The sequence below is a fragment of the Choloepus didactylus genome, chromosome 6, assembly GCF_015220235.1.
Source record: "Choloepus didactylus isolate mChoDid1 chromosome 6, mChoDid1.pri, whole genome shotgun sequence".
NCBI lineage: Eukaryota > Metazoa > Chordata > Mammalia > Pilosa > Megalonychidae > Choloepus > Choloepus didactylus.
In genome coordinates this window covers 144,026,784-144,043,173 of record NC_051312.1, presented here as the reverse complement: position 1 = coordinate 144,043,173, position 16,390 = coordinate 144,026,784, and the positions used below count along the sequence as shown (strand labels likewise).

General features: G+C 37.9%; 1 protein-coding gene across 1 annotated transcript; it reads left to right on the top strand.

The window, feature by feature from the left end:
* Positions 1–13,720: 13,720 nt before the first annotated feature.
* On the top strand, positions 13,721–14,767 carry LOC119537412 (olfactory receptor 8B12-like). The gene has a single exon (XM_037839867.1). The coding sequence runs from the start codon at positions 13,835–13,837 to the stop codon at positions 14,765–14,767; it is 933 nt and encodes a 310-aa protein (XP_037695795.1). The 5' UTR covers positions 13,721–13,834.
* The last annotated feature ends 1,623 nt before the right edge of the window (positions 14,768–16,390 follow it).

The following is a 16,390-nucleotide window of genomic DNA, read 5'->3' as shown; positions in this document are numbered from 1 at the left end:
CTTTTTCAGACAAATAAGGGATTAGAGGGTTCATTGCTATCAGATATGCACTGTACCAATCATTAAAGCTAGTTCTTCCAGTTAAAGGAGAATGAGTACTTGGATATACACAAAAGAATGAAGATTTCTGGAAATGTTAGATATGTGGTTAAATATAAACGAATTTTTTTCTCCTTTTAAAATTTCTTTAAAAGATAATTATTTGTAGTCCAAATAATAATGTATTGTGGAGTTTCTAATATATATGGAAATGAAATGTACTATAACAATAGCAAAAAGGACATGAGACAGAATTGGAAGTAGATACTTGTAATCTCCTTAAATATTGTAGAAAGTTATATACTGTAATATTATTTGAAAGTAGACTTTGATTAGTAAAAGATGCAAATATTAAGCATTAGTGGAACCTCTAAAAATAAAGAAGTGTATCTAATGAGTCAACTGAGGGAATAAAAAAAGAATATTGAAAACCAACAAATGTAAAAGGGACAAGTGGGAAACAAATAGCAAGATGGTAGATTTAAACCCAATTATATCCATGTTCTAGTTTGCTAATGCTGCCAGAATGCAAAACAACAGAAATGGATTGGCTTTTATAAAGGGGGTTTATTTGGTTACACAGTTACAGTCTTAAGGCCATAAAGTGTTCAAGGCATCAACAATCGGGTACCTTCACTGGAGGATGGCCAATGGTGTCCGGAAAACCTCTGTTAGCTGGGAAGGCACGTGGCTGGTGTCTGCTCCAAGTTCTGGTTTCAAATAGCTTTCTCCCAAGACATTCCTCTCTAGGCCACAGCTCCTCTTCAAAATGTCACTCTCAGTTGCTTTTGGGGCATTTGTCCTCTCTTAGCTCCTCTGGAGCAAGAGTCTGCTTTCAACGGCCGTCTTCAAACTCTCTCTCATCTGTAGCTTCTGTATGTTCTTCAGAATGTCCCTCTTGGCTGTAGCAAGCTGGCTCCTTCTGTCTGATCTTATATAGTGTACCAGTAATTTAATTCAGACCCACCCAATGGGGGGCCAACACCTCCATGGAAATTATCCAATTAGAGTTATCACCCACAGTTGGGTGGGGTGCATCTCCATGCAAATCTAATCAGCACCAAAAGGTCTGCCCCACAAGACTGCATCAAAGAATATGGCTTTTTCTGGGGAACATAATACATTCAAACCGGCACAGTCCATAATTAGTTTGAATAGAAATGTTCTAAGCACTCCAATTAAAAGAAAAGAAAAGAAAAGCAAAATGCAACAATATGCTGTTTATAAGAATTACACTTTAAAGATAGACACAGATGGCTTAAAACTGAAGTGATGAAAATGATATACCATGCAAACATTAATCATAAGAAGGCTACAGTTGTGATATTAATTTCTTTTTTTTTAACATTTTATTTTGGAATAAATTCAAAGTTATAGGAACAGTTGCAAAAATGATGCAAACCCCATACACAGAACTCCAGCATTCCCTGACCCTGAACATATGAGAGCTAGCTGCAGACCTCCTTGAACAAACACTATAATTCTCATATACAATTCCCATGAACAAGAACATTCTTTTATGCAATCCCATTAAGCACAGCTAAGAAGTACGAGAGATTCAACAATGATACAAAGCTTACATTCTATATTTCCTTTTCCTTATGTCTCAACTATGTCCCTTTGAGCCTCCTGTCCTCCATCGCCCGATCCTATCCAGGGCCATCCTTGGCATTCAATTGTTGTCTATTTAGACTTTTTTTTTTTCTCAACTGTGGAAACATATATACAGCCTAAATCTTCCCATTCCGCCCCCTCCCTAGCATTCCATTAGTGGGATTAATCACATTTAGAATGTTGTAATGCTATCACCTTCCCACCCTCCATTGCTAGAAATTTCCCTTCACCTCAAACAGCAACCTTACACTCATTTCTTAACTCCCCATTGCCCCTTCCCTCATTTCTCTTTGATACCAGCTTAACTTCTATAGGACACATAGACTATGTTCCTGTACTCCTCCATACCCCCACCTTTATGTAGTTCTTGTCAAAAATTACATATTTTACGTTGAGTTCAAAACCACTGATTTGTTCTTAGAGTTTGTGTATTTTATATCATGTAGGAAGTAAATAGTGGAGTTACAATTCAAAAAATTATTGACTTCTATTTGTATTCCATTGTGGTTGGAGTGTGTGCTTTGAATATATTCAATTTTCTTTTTTCTTCTTAAATTTATTGAGGCTTGTTTTATGTCCCAGCCTATGGTCCCTTCTGGAGAAAGATCCGTGATCCCTAGAGAAAAATGAGTGTCCTGGTGATTTGGAATGTAAGGTTCTATATATGTCTGTTAAAATTCTCTATATCTCTTTCTACTTTCTTTGTTTCTCTGTCAGTAGGGCTCTCTTTAGTATCCGGAGTAGGGCAGGTCTTTTATTGGCAAACTCTCTCAGCATTTGTTTGTCTGTGAAAAATTTAAGCTCTCCCTCAAATTTGAAGGAGAGTTTTGCTGGATAAAGTATTCTTGGTTGGAAATTTTTCTCTCTCAGGATTTTAAATATGTCATGCCACTGCCTTCTCGCCTCCATGATGGCCACTGAGTAGTCACAACTTAGTCTTATGTTGTTTCCTTTGTATGTGGTGAATTGCTTTTCTCTTGCTGCTTTCAGAACTTGCTCCTTCTCTTCAGTATTTGAGAGTCTGATCAGAATATGTCTCAGAGTGGGTTTATTTGGATTTATTCTATTTGGAGTTTGCTGAGCATTTATGCTTTGTGTATTTATATTGTGTAGAAGGTTTGGGAAGTTTTCCCCAACAATTTCTTTGAATACTCTTTCTAGACCTTTACCCTTCTCTTCCCCTTCTGGGACACCAATGAGTCTTAAGTTTGGACGTTTTATTTTATCTATCGTATCCCTGAGATCCATTTTGATTTTTTCAATTTTTTTCTCCATTCTTTCTTTTGTTTTTTCATTTTCTGTTCTGTGGACTTCTAGGACTTTGAGTCTTTGTTCAGCTTCCTCTAATCTTGTCTTGTGAATATCCAGAATCTTTTTAATTTGGCCAACAGTTTCTTTTATTTCCATAAGATCTTCTGTTTTTTTATTTACTCTTGCAATGTCTTCTTTATGCTCTCCTAGGGTCTCCTTTATGTCACTTATATCCTGGGCCATGGTCTTCTTGATGTCCTTTAAATCCTTTGCCACATTTTTGTTCCTCGATTGTAGTTCTTTGATTAATTGAGCCAAGTGCAGGGTGTCTTCTGATATTTTGATATGGGTGTTTGGACTTGGGTTCTCCATATCATCTGGTTTTATCACATGCATTGAGATTTTCTGTTGTTTTTGGCCTCTTGGCATTCGCTTTGCTTAATAGGGTTCTTTCGAGTTGTTAAAAAAAAAAATGCCAATCTAATTTTTCAGAAACATAGGTTGGTGGCGTACACTTTCTCTAGCTAACCAGCAGGTGGCGTCTCTGAATCACCTATACCCCTCAAGTCAGCTCTCCCCAACCTTGTCCCCGCGGTGTGTGGGGAAATGATTCTCGTGGGGGTTCAGTTGGTGAACTCAGTTTGGGTGGGTTGCTAGAGCCCTCCGCCCTGAATGTGGGGCGTGTGTCCGGGTGGCCAGGGAGGCAGGGCAGTCTTAATATTCAATCCCCCCAGGTGTTCCTGGAGATTCAAGGCCATCACAAGAGTCTAAGCCTTCATTTCGGATCTGTCCCAGACCCTCTCTCTCGCTGACTCACAAACCACCGGCCTTGGCGCAGCGTGTCTGGGTTTTCCGAGCGGGCCCTCTTCCTCAGCTGTGATCTTCCAGGACCTCTGCTGAGGGAGGGCTGTGCCACGTCACAACCGTGTGCCATCCCTCAAGGGAAGCCCTGGGCCGCCCTGCCATGCTGGGGCGCTCTCAGCCCCACACAAAAACGGTTGAACGGGGTGTCTCCACAACCCCCTCTCTTCGTACAGTTCCTCCTTCCCAGCTCCGGGACAGCTGGTGGGGCTCTGGGCTGTGGGCACGGCTCTGGGCAGGAGTTTATCCAGCCCTCCGGGGATCCAGCTACAAGCTGTGGGGCTTCTCCCTCCCTCTGGCTCTCTCCTGCACTCCCCTGGTCCCGAGGGTGTCTGCCGTGAGCTATCCTCCACGGCTGAGACCGAGAGGCTGGCTCAGCTCACTCCTGTCGTGTTTCGCTACGCGGTTTCCACCATCGGCAAGTGCAGCCACTCCTAAGTTTTTCTCTTTTTTTTTTTTTTTTTTTTAAAGAACCAGTCTGTCTCCTACTGCCAACCCCCGGCTTCCCCACATGGCAGCACGGCTGCGGGTCTTCCAGCCGGCTTACTCACTCGTTTCCGAACGCAGACTTCTGGTTACACCAAGTATACGGCCCCTGTGGTGCTAGGAGGCCTCATCCAACTGGTGCATCGCTGAAACTGGTACTCTGTCACCTTCTGTTTTTTTTTCTAGTATTTTTCAAGGAGTTTTTTTTTGTCCTGTCTCACCTAGCCGCCATCTTAGGTTCTCCTAATTTCTGACAAAGTAGATTTCAGGACTTGAAATATTCTCAAAGATAGAGTGATATTTTATGATAATATAAGGATCAATTAATCAAGAATATTTAACAATTCTGTGTTTTTATCTGCTAACAGAGCTTCAAACACATGAAGCAAATAATTATAGAACTGAAAGAAGTGGACAAATATGCATTATAGCTGAAGATTGAAAAACTTAAGTTTCAATAATTGAAAGAACAAGTAGACAGAAAAAGCTGTAAGGATATAGGCATCTTGAACAATTCTGTCAACTAACATGAATAAAGTGACATTTACAGAACATTCTACCTACCATCCATGGAAAACTCATTATTTCCAAATTCATATGGGAAATTTACCAAAGAGACCATATTCTAAGCAAAACAATTTTAAATAAATTTAGAAGTAGCGTATTCAGAATTACTTCTGTGGCCAAAGTGGAATTAATCATAAAAACAGATTATCTGACGAATCACCAAAAACTTTTACATTAAACAGCAAACTTCTGAATAACCCATGGATTGAAAAGGAAATCACAAATTAAAGTAGAGGACGTTTTGAACTGAATAATAATAAAAACAATGCATCAAAATTGTGGTATTTTCCTCCAAACACTACGAAGCAGTGTTTGGAGGAAGAGTTAAGCTTTTAAGTGCTTATATTAGTTAAAAAGAATGGTTTAAGATCAATCACTGAAAGACAGTAAGAAAGAGAAGGACAAATGTATCCACTTAAGTAAAAGGAAGCAAATAACAAAGATAAGAATAGATATCAATAAAAGAGAAGACCATAATCAATATAGAAAATCAATGAAACCAAAATCTGATTGAAGAGTCCAATAAAATTGATGAAATTCTAGCTAGACATTAAGAAAAAGAGAGACAAAAAATGCCAATTTCAGGAATGAAATTGGGGATATTTATTAGAGACCCTAAGACAAAAAAACTTTCTATAAAGAAAATTCCTATAAAAATGGCTCCACTGCTGGGTTCTTCCAAACAATATAATGACAAAATGGTACCTATTTTACAAAAACTTTCCGAATATGAAGAGGAAGAAATACTTCCCAACTCATTGTAGGATACCAATATTATCCTGATGCCGCAACCAAAGACATTATGTGAAAAGAAAATTAGAGACCAATGTTTCTTAGGAATATAACTGCAAAAATTTTTAGCAATATGATAGCAAATCAAATTCAATAATATATGAAAGGGATAATACATTATTATCAAGTGGAGTTTATCCAGAAGAGCATGGTTTAACATTTGGAATCAATGAAATTCCTCATATTAACAGAACAGAGCTTAAAAAGCATATAATCATCTCATGAGGTGCAGAAAAAGCAATTGACAATTTATCACCTATTTATTATGAATACTTTCAGCAAACTGAGAAAAAATAGATCTTTCTCAACCCAATTCAGGGAATTTATGAGAAACCTACAGATAACATCACATTTAATGGTGATAGACTGAACATGTTTCTCTTAAGACTGAGAATCAGGCAATGATATCTGTTTTCACCAAGTATATTCAAAATCTGTTTTCACCAAGTATATATATGGTTTTAGATTATACTCTCAGGCAAGTAATTCATGTACATGACTACATGAATGAATCTCAAAAATTTATGCTGAGTGAAAGGCACTTGACACAAAAGAGTATATACTATATGATTCCATTTTTATGAAATTTGGAAACAGGTAAAACTAATATATAATGACTGGAATCAGTTAGTAGTTGCCCAAGACCAGGGGTGGGGATCATTTATTGCACCAGGGACTTTTTAGGGAAATGAAAATGTTTTGAGTGGTGGTTGCACAGACATATACATTTGTCAAAAATTACCAAACTGTACATATAAATTGGGTTCATTTTACTCTGTTAGTTAAACATCAATAGATTTGATTTAAATATTCAAATACAACAGACAAATGGCCATGGACAAGAAACAAATAAACAAAAATCCTAAAGCCCAACATGACTTTTAATCACAGAAATTTGAATTAAAATAATGTGATGCTACTTTTAGAATCAAATTGTCTCAATTAGGAAATTTTTAGGAAAGATCTGGGGCAAAAGGCATGCTCATACATGTTGGTATGGTGTGTTTGGAAAAGCCTTTCGTGAGAACATTATAGCAATAGTCTTAACTAAAAGCATACCTTTAGACTCAGCGATTTCACTCTAGGAATGTATGCTAAGAAAATAAATGGTAAGGTTTGCAAAAGTGCACATTCCTTTCATCAGTGTTTATTGTGGTGAAAATTGGACCAAAGAAGTGTAAAGGAATTTACATCAAAGGAATTTCATGAAGCCATTAAGAGTGATGCTGTTGATGTTTATTTCTTGACTTGAAAAGATGTCAGTGATATTTAGTTTTAATAAAAACCTTTCAAGACAGTATATACAGTATTATCTACTTTTGTCAGAAGATAATCATGCATGCATACAAAAAGCATCAAGCAACATGCACTCAAATATTGAGTAGTTATTTACATGTAGTGGACATATGAATGGATTTTATTTTCTGCTTAACGTTAATATGTATTCCATAATTTTTCTGAATTAAACATGAAGTACTTGTAAGAAAGAAGTTGTTAAAAGGAACAACTGTTTTGCAAATTGGTCATTCAGTGATTTGGCTTTTGGCAAATTGGCTTGTTGGTAACTTTGCTTTCAGTGAATTGATTTTCAGGGAACTGGCCTGATTCCTTTAGAAGTTAGTCAATTTAACTTTATTATTGATGAGGGGTGACTGAGCAGCTGAAGGAGAAAGTTTTGGGGGAAAGATAGTGACATCAATTTTTAATGTGTTGAATTTTAGGTTTCTGTTGGGTGTTCAGATAAATATCAGGGATAGAAATACAGATTTGGAAGTCATCAACAGAGGGTAATTCGAGGCAGAGGTGTGGACAAGATCTTTCAGATCTTTCAATAGAGATCTTTTATATAGACAGAAGGCTGAAGATCGAACCCTGAGGGATATCAATATTTAGTTCTTGAAGGAGACCACGAAGTGCCCATAAGTTAGAGGGAAACCAGGAGAGTGATGTGTCTTGAAAGACAAGGAAAATGAGTATTTTAAGAAGTAGGAAGCTGTCTACAGTGTCAGATAAAATTGGATTGAAAAGTATTCACTGAGCTTCACTATATCTGGTTTGATTTATTAAAAAATGCCATGACATATAAAAGGCAGGTTTTGTTTTCTGTATTTAAGGAGGAGGACTTCCCAGGCCAAGAGAATTTAGGAACCTGTCCAAGGCTATATAACTAAAAGCCAGATCTTTAGACTCCTAAGCCTAGGACATCACCTTGCCTCTTGCTTTAAGCTAGCCACTGGAACAAAAGTACTGTGCTGAGAGACATCTCTATGAAATTCCAGAACACATCACAGAGAATGTGTGCTTTCCTTTCCAGAAGAGGTCTTTGTAAGTTGCAGACAGTCTCTTCAATCCTGCATTAGGTTTACAAAGGAATCTGTCTAACAAGAAAACTTTACTACATTGCTTTCTTTACATTGCTTGGTTTCTTTGCACGTATAAGATATTTAATTTAATTAGTAGTTAATTTTAATGTTGCTATTCTTAGAATAATCTCCCTTCTTCTACTCATCAAACTACATTACATCTTTCCCTTCCGTTAAACTACACTTGAAGGTTATCTTAGGTTGGTTTGATTAACCCTTTTATATAGTACTTTCTAGCACAATTTTAATTTATTTTACACCCTTTTACGTATCTTGTAAATTACAGATTTTACTTTTTTTGTGTGCTGGCCTACTTTGTTTTATTAATTAGCACAACTTTTCCTGAATTTAAGTGCCGTAAGAAAAATTGTTCTGTTTGGAAGAGTTTTAAGTTATTGCAGCTCTCTTTGCAGCTATTTCTGTCACTCAATAATTTTTCTTTGCCAGCACCTAAAGGAAAGGGGGAGGTTTCTTTTACAAACACTTTCACCTTGACAGGCAGAAACCTTCTGGCATCATTGTCATTTTCAATGTTAGTATTAGCATATTAAAGATCTCTAGTTTTAGTAAACCTAATTATGTATAATCATATTACTTTTTTTGGTGGGAAAGAAATAGGTTCATCAAATGTATGTCTGTCAGAACCTCTGATAAATTCTTTCAGATTGTAAAAAAAAGAACCTTTGGGATTACAGGTTTGCAGTGTGGGTTTTCATTGTGCTATATTTGCATGCAAGTCCATTGTATTCAGCAAATTCTTAAGGAACATCTATAATTTATTCATCACTCTGATAGGTAGTTGGTGTGTTAGTGTACCAAGAGCTATGGGATTTAGAATTTTCTTTGAAGGAACTTTTAATTTAGTTAGGGTTTGTGGAATGCAGTCTTGAAATAATCAATGAGTAGTATGAGGCTATATTAGACTAAGCACATTAAGAGAGAGATGGAAAAATAAGTGAATAGGAGTTCAAGACTTAATTCAAGGTTATTTTTCAGTTCCTCCCCTTGAGCCCTTGATCACATTATTATGGTTCATTCTTGAAATTCTCTCCAATTTTGGCCTCTGTGATATTTCATAAATTTACTTAATGAATACTTACTTGGGTCTAATTTAATCGTTATAAATACCTGCCCTGTTTTTTAGATGGGAATTCTGAGTCTTAATTAGATTAAGTAAATTACTCAGGTGCACCCAGGAAATGAATGGAGTGGGGCTTTAATTCCAGACCTTGTTTGTCTCCAATGCTTGCTCTGAATTGCTATATTTGCCTTTTTTGTCATTTCTTTTGGTCAATACCCTTCTCCCATTATCTGTTTGTGGGTATTTTTGAAAGTTTCAATTCTTAAAGGCTATTCTGCCTTTCAACTCTCCTGCTTGAGGCAATTTCCACATTTTTATATGATAACCTCTGTTTAAATCTTAATCCCTTTTCACCCAAGCTCTGATCTTCAATCTTCTACTTTTTTCTGATCTTTGCCATATGGAGGCTGTTTGATCTTCTCCAAAATCCAGCTCTTTACCCTTACCCTTTCTTATTTCTCCATTTCTGACATCCTACTCCTGTTTTCCGAGCTTGAAATATTAGTCAACTTTGATTTGTGTTCTTCTCAAACCACAGAGATGCTAAATCCTGTTTTGTTTTTCATCATAATACCATAATATGTGACCCTATTTCTATTTTTATGTTTCTACTGCTTGTGTAAAGCCTTTTAACTTATTTCCCTGCCTCCAGTCTCTTCCTGCTCCAGCCTATTCTGATGTCACTTTCTTACAAGGAGATAGTTTTTAAATAATAATAATAATAATAATAATAATAATAACCACAAAATAACTGCTTATTGTGCATTCTATGTGTCAGAAGGTGCAATTATTTACTTACTAAAACCACCCTTTGTGTTGTGGTTATTTTCCTCATTTTAAGATAAAAATTGTGAAACTCATAGAGAGGTTAAATAAATTTCCCAAGATTGTAGTAAGTGGCAGAGCCAGGATTTGTGTTGAAGTCCATAAGATTCCAAAGTTGATGTTCTGAATACTTAACATTCAACCAGGACACATTTCAGAGTCAAAGGGGAACTAGTAATAATGTTGCTGGGATGATAGGCATAAATGGACCCTGTACTGGACAAACCAGGCTTATAGTAATTTTATGAATTCTACCCTGTACTTCCTCACCATTGGTTACACCCAAATTAAATGGAAAGGTTGGGAGGAAATCTATTTTGGGGGAAAGGAAGATCTTTGAACTTGGTGAGTTCAGAGATGGACCACAGGACAGCCTTTTGGAAATATTCAGAAAAGAGTTTGGATACACAGGAATGACCCTAACAGAGAACTGAGAACCAAAGACACCAATTTGGGAGCCAAACATGTAGAGAGGTTGTTGAAACTGAAACAGAAGAACTCACTGAGCATTTAAGGAAGCAGAAAAAGTGCAGAAGGTTAGGAACTGAACCTGAAAATTGTAAAACATGCAGAGACAGAAATGGAGGAGGCAGTGTTCTGGTTTGCTAATGCTGCCATTATGCAAAATACCAGAAATGGATAGGCTTTTATAAAAGGGGGTTTATTTGGTTACAAAGTTTCAGTCTTAAGGCCATAAAGTTTCCAAGGTAAGGCATCAACAATCGGGTACCTTCACTGAAGGATGGCCATTGGTGTCCAGAAAACCTCTGTTAGCTCAGAAGGCATGTGGCTGGTGTCTGCTTTCTCCTGGGTTGTGTTTCAAAATAGTGTTCTCCAAAATGTTGCTCTTGGGGCATTTTGTCCTCTCTTAGCTGCAGTTCCTCGTCAAAATGTCACTCTTGGTTGCTCTGCGTCTGGGCCTGTGTGGCTCTTTTTAAAGTACTCCAGGGATCCAATAAAGACCCACCCTGAATGGGTGGGACAGCACCTTCATAGAAATAATCCAATGAAAGGTCTCACCACAGTTGATTGAGTCACATCTCCATGGAAACACTGCACCAATAGGTTCCAACCTAATCAGCACTAATATGACTGCCCCCACAAGATTGCATCAAAGAACATGGCTTTTTGGGGGACATGATACATCCAAACTGGCACAGGCAGTATGGGAGAAGCCTCTCTTAGACTGTGAGCCCTTTTCTGGCATGAACCATGTCATTTGTATCTCTGCACCTTGCATATTAATTTGCTGAATACACTTATTTAAATGAATTTAATGTTAACTATAATGCAGACCCATATGACTGCTGATAGATGAGTATAATTCCATCTGCTTTCTCAGGAGGTGCCCATGCTTATCTCACATGAAAGCCTCTCAACTGTCTTCTTTCCTTTCCAACTAGATTTGTGCTTCTTATTGGAGCTGGGGATCCTATGATGTGTAGTGATGGGCAGTGCACTCAGAGCCATACTTGTGCAACTTGATGATCTACCAGAAATCTGAGAGCTAATGCACATGCATGAGACATTGGTGCAAAGATGCTTTATTGTATGTAGAGCTTCATGTGCCCATATATGTTAAATGTAATGGTACATGTATAAAAATGCTTTAAGTTAGCAATAACTAGAAGAAAGAAGCTTCAAGTTTTGGAAAGGTGACAGTACTGCACCAATGAAGAAAGGACAAAGAAGGTTTTTTGTTTATTTGTTTGTTTTTTGCTATCTGCTTGTACTGCAACAAGTCATCAGGGAACATAGTTTTAGAGAAGCCTTGGTTAACATGCATCTGAAATGAAGTTGCCATGACACTTCTCTGTGAAGTAACAGATGAGAACCTCCTAAAGCTTCTAGAGAACTCCCAACATCTTCTTTGCCCTTGTGTCTCAAGGGGAACCTGCCTTGTGGGGGGCTTATTTGAATATTGTGATAATGAATTGTTTTTCTCCATTTGTAACTTTTGTGCAGTGGGATTGAGAACAGGGGTTTGGATTCATTAGAACCCTTCTGGGATGTGGGAAATTCTAAGTGCAAATGTACAGATGAGGCACTATCATTGCAAAGACTTAGCTGAATATGTCCCAAAGCGGGGGATAAGAAAGTCCTCATTGATGTTTCTGCAAATGATCATAAACATACACAGGTCTGTGTGCAGTGGTTTTAGATGGACTTGTCTGGAAGAAGATGGGCTTCTGCCTTTGTGTTATTATTTCATGACTTCTCCAAGTGGACTTCTGTCATTAACCCAGGATCAAAAACTCGTATCTAACCCAGTGGCACACTGAAGCTCAAATTTCCCCAAACAGAAATTTATTTCTTGGCTATGTAATCTGTCATCCTTAATATATAAAAGCCTTGGTAAGGGATGTAGAGTACAAGTTGCTTCATAAAATTTTAGTAGTCCCTATATGAAATAGATCCCTTTCTGAAAACTGTGTGACAATGCATGGAGTTTAGAGAAGCAAGGAGTGGTGTGTGGAGACAAAATGTTAAGTTGTGATTGCTCAGCAAGGTCCCTTGCCCCTGTGAAGTTTGGAATCGGATAGACTAGTATTTTTGACTCAAGATTCTGGAACCTACTAGTTATGTGTGCTCCTTACTTCTCAAATGGAAGTTACTGGGTCTAATTTAAAAGTTTGTTGTGAGAAATATATGAGGTAATATTTACACATTGCTGTTGAACCCTTGGTGTTGGTGTGAGGATGTTGCCGTGTCAGATACAGTGCTTGGTACACAGTAAGTGCTCAATATGTGGTAGCAGGAATTAATTTTTCCATAATGCTTTGCCCTTAATTGTGCTGTAAAGATATAACCTAAAGGAAAGGATAGGGCACTAAAAGCCAGGTCAAGCATCATCAAGGGTGTAAACAAACATGTCTTCTTAGGAAAAGTGGTCTCTGGGGCAGTGATCCTGAGGGAGCCCCTGTAATTAGGTCGCTGAGATCTGTAATCCAAATAAAAGTCTTTCGTCTTTTATTATCCATGGGTATTAAAAAAAAGGGTGCTGTCTCTCCCCAGAAGGTGTATGGGAGCCTCGGGACAAAGCCACAATCAGAGATCCTGTCTTTCAGCTCAGAAAGAGAACCAAGATAGACTAGAGGTTCAATCCTTGAAATAGAACCAGGAATAGAGTGGTCTGAACCCAAAGCTGTCACCTTGTTGTCACCAGGGCATTTGAGTCCCATAAAATAGATGGATGGGAGCTGGTAGAGCAGAGCACCTTGCTCCAAGCCAAAGGAGGGTGAAAGCCTGTCTGAGCTGGTCTGTCCTGTAGCAGAGTGGTTAACTGCCTCAATTCACCTTCTATCTGCAACTCAATACATTGGGACTTTGTTCAGATTACTGAGGTCCTGTTTCCTCCTCTGTAAAATAGGAATAATTGTCATCCCAGTGCCACAACAGCCTTTAGAACCATGTCTATCTGTGTTTAGGGCTCAGTAAATGATCTTTTCTTTTCTCTTCTTCTCTTCTTTTCCCTTCTCTTCCTTTCTGTTTCCCCTCTTAACATCTGTTATTGATCCCTCAGATACTTGAGCTAAGAGCTCTGGACAGCACAACCTCATCTTCCTGCTCTGTCCAGCACAAGCAGAAGGTCTGGACAGGGTCAAATGGCTTCAGCCTCTCAAGAATCGTTCTAGACAAGGGTTCCGGGCTTTACAAACCCGAGCAAGGGCAGGAGAGGGCTATAGAAAAGAGTGGAAGGTCATCCCAGCTCAACTTTGTGGTCTCTCTCTTCAGTCTTACCAGCCCACACTCTGGAGGCAACTTTCACACTCAGGCAGTTACTAGGATAGTTAAAGGTACTTGGGGACAGAGATGACAGATACAGGTATGAGGAAATGCCTTCATCTTGAAGTTCAATATCTATCTGTTCAGATGCCATTCTCAAGTATGGGGGTATTGGGTATCTCTCTCAGTGGCTCTTTTCTTTTTCATTCACAGACCCTCCTGGAGGAGAATGGCTGTAGAAAACTCCTCCGTGACAGAGTTTATCCTTGCAGGCTTAATGGACCAGCCGGGACTCCGGATCCCCCTCTTCTTCCTGTTTCTAGGTTTCTATGTGGTCACTGTGGTGGGAAACTTGGGCTTGATAACCCTGATTGGACTGAATTCTCACCTTCATATCCCCATGTACTTTTTCCTCTTCAACTTGTCCTTCATAGATTTTAGTTACTCTACTGCCATCATACCCAAAATGCTAATGAGTTTCATCTCAAAGAAGAACATTATTTCCTATGCAGGGTGTATGACTCAACTCTTTTTCTTTTGTTTCTTTGTGTTTTCTGAGTCCTTCATCCTGTCAGCAATGGCATATGACCGCTATGCTGCCATCTGTAAACCACTGGTGTACACAGTCACCATGTCTCCACAGGTCTGTTTATTCCTTTTATTGGGTGTCTATGGGATGGGAGTTTTTGGGGCCATGGCCCATACAGGAAATATAGTTTTTCTAACCTACTGTGCCAACAACCTTGTCAATCACTATATGTGTGACATCCTTCCCCTCCTGGAGCTCTCCTGCAACAGCTCTTACATAAATGTCCTGGTGGTCTTTATAGTTGTGACCGTTGGCATTGGGGTACCCATTGTCACCATTTTTATCTCTTATGGTTTCATTCTTTCCAGCATTCTCCATGTTAGCTCCACGGAGGGCAGGTCCAAAGCCTTCAGTACCTGCAGCTCTCACATAATTGCAGTTTCTCTTTTCTTTGGTTCAGGAGCTTTTATGTACCTCAAACCACCTTCTGTTTTGCCCCTTGACCAGGGGAAAATTTCCTCCCTCTTCTATACCATTGTTGTGCCCATGTTCAATCCATTGATCTATAGCTTGAGGAATAAGGATGTCAAGTTTGCCTTGAAAAAAACCTTGGGCAGAATAGCCCTCTATTAAAAAATATTAGGAACTGAGAAAGGGGATCCAAGAAATTTTTTAAATTGAGTGTTTTTTTTTCATTGAGGAATATAAGCTTCAGTGCTTTCTATCCTATAAATAGAAGAGATTTTAACTCTCTTTCCCAAATGGACTTTAAGTGTTTCTTCTTTACTTTTGAAAAGAGTGTCTATAATTATAGAATATTTAATATTGAATGGCACTTAGGAATAATTAATCTAGCCCTTTTATATAATATATCACACTTTGGAGACTCAAATATTTGTAGGTTGCCTAAGATTGTAAAACTACCTGATGCCAAAGCTGGGACTGGAGTTCAAGCTTTTGAATCTTATTCCAAATTGTTTTCCTCTATGCCATGCTTTCATTTTTTAAACATTTTTACTGTGGTAACATATATACAACTCAAAATTTCCCATTTTTACCACTTTCAGGTGTACAATTTAGTACACCACGCTTTCTTGCCTCATCTCTTTCTTGGAAGATTTTCTTTCAAATGTTAGTTGACTAGCACATTTAAAATATGAATATATTCACAGCAATTTCATGCAACTTTTCAAGGATAATTTTAATATATCACATTTTGCAGGAAAGTAGGAGGTGAAAAATTTGGTTGAGTTGGTCTTGGCAAAATGACAGGAAAAGTGTTTGATGACTTTTGTAGTGTGTAAGTGGGAAGGATAGAAGCAAGCATGCAGCCACTGCCTTGGTGTGTGAAGTTCTAGGGACAAAGTCCAATGGAATGGAACTTCCAGGAGATTTTAAGGGATGTAAAGATGCTGGTTGGAGGCATTGTATATTATTTCGAAACTAACAGAGACAGAATTTGTTGTCTCACTTCAAGGGTTACCTTGGGTGTTAGAGATCTGATGGAGAAGTCTGCGGTTTAAATAATTAGGAGCTGCTCTACCCAGTATGGTAGTCATTAGCCATGTATGGCTGTGGAGCACCTGAAATGTCATCGTCCAAATCGAGACGTACTGTAAAGGTGAAATGTAAGTGTAAGATGCAACCTGGATTTTTGAAGACTTATTGGGAAAAAAACAATGTAAAATATCTCAATAATTTTTATGTTGATTATATGTTAAAATGATAATATTTTGGATATATTATGTTAAATGAAATACCATTAAAATTAATTTACCTGCTTAGTCTTAGTTTTTAACTCATCTACTAGAAAATTTAAAATTACATATGTGGCTCACATTATGTCTCTGTTGGACAGCTCTAGTCTGGAGAATGTAACATAGCATAGTAGAGAGTTGTGGGTATATATTTACTTATCAGGGCTGCACCAAGCAGTTGCTTATTAGAAGAAGCAATCGCTAATGAATTTTTAGGCATTGCAGAATAGCTGTGATAGTCTAATCATGGGACATATGGTGATTTCACAACCAGTTGATAAATCTGCAGAATTATATTAAAGGGAGGTATAGCTTTATATAAAGAATCTAGAAGAACCTTTTGGTCTAAATTCACCATTAGTGGTAAAATTCTTTTGCTTTGAGAAGCAATAATAAACGAAGAGCTTGGGAAATATTTTGACTTAGGAACTTTTCCTTAGGAAAGGTTTATTCTATTTTAGGGAAAAAAGGAGAGTTTAGATAAATGTTTAATTTTGTC

What these genes read in the sequence shown, in the direction of transcription:
- LOC119537412 (XM_037839867.1), top strand. Translation starts at nt 13,835, where the DNA reads ATGGCTGTAGAAAACTCCTCCGTGACAGAGTTTATCCTTGCAGGCTTA.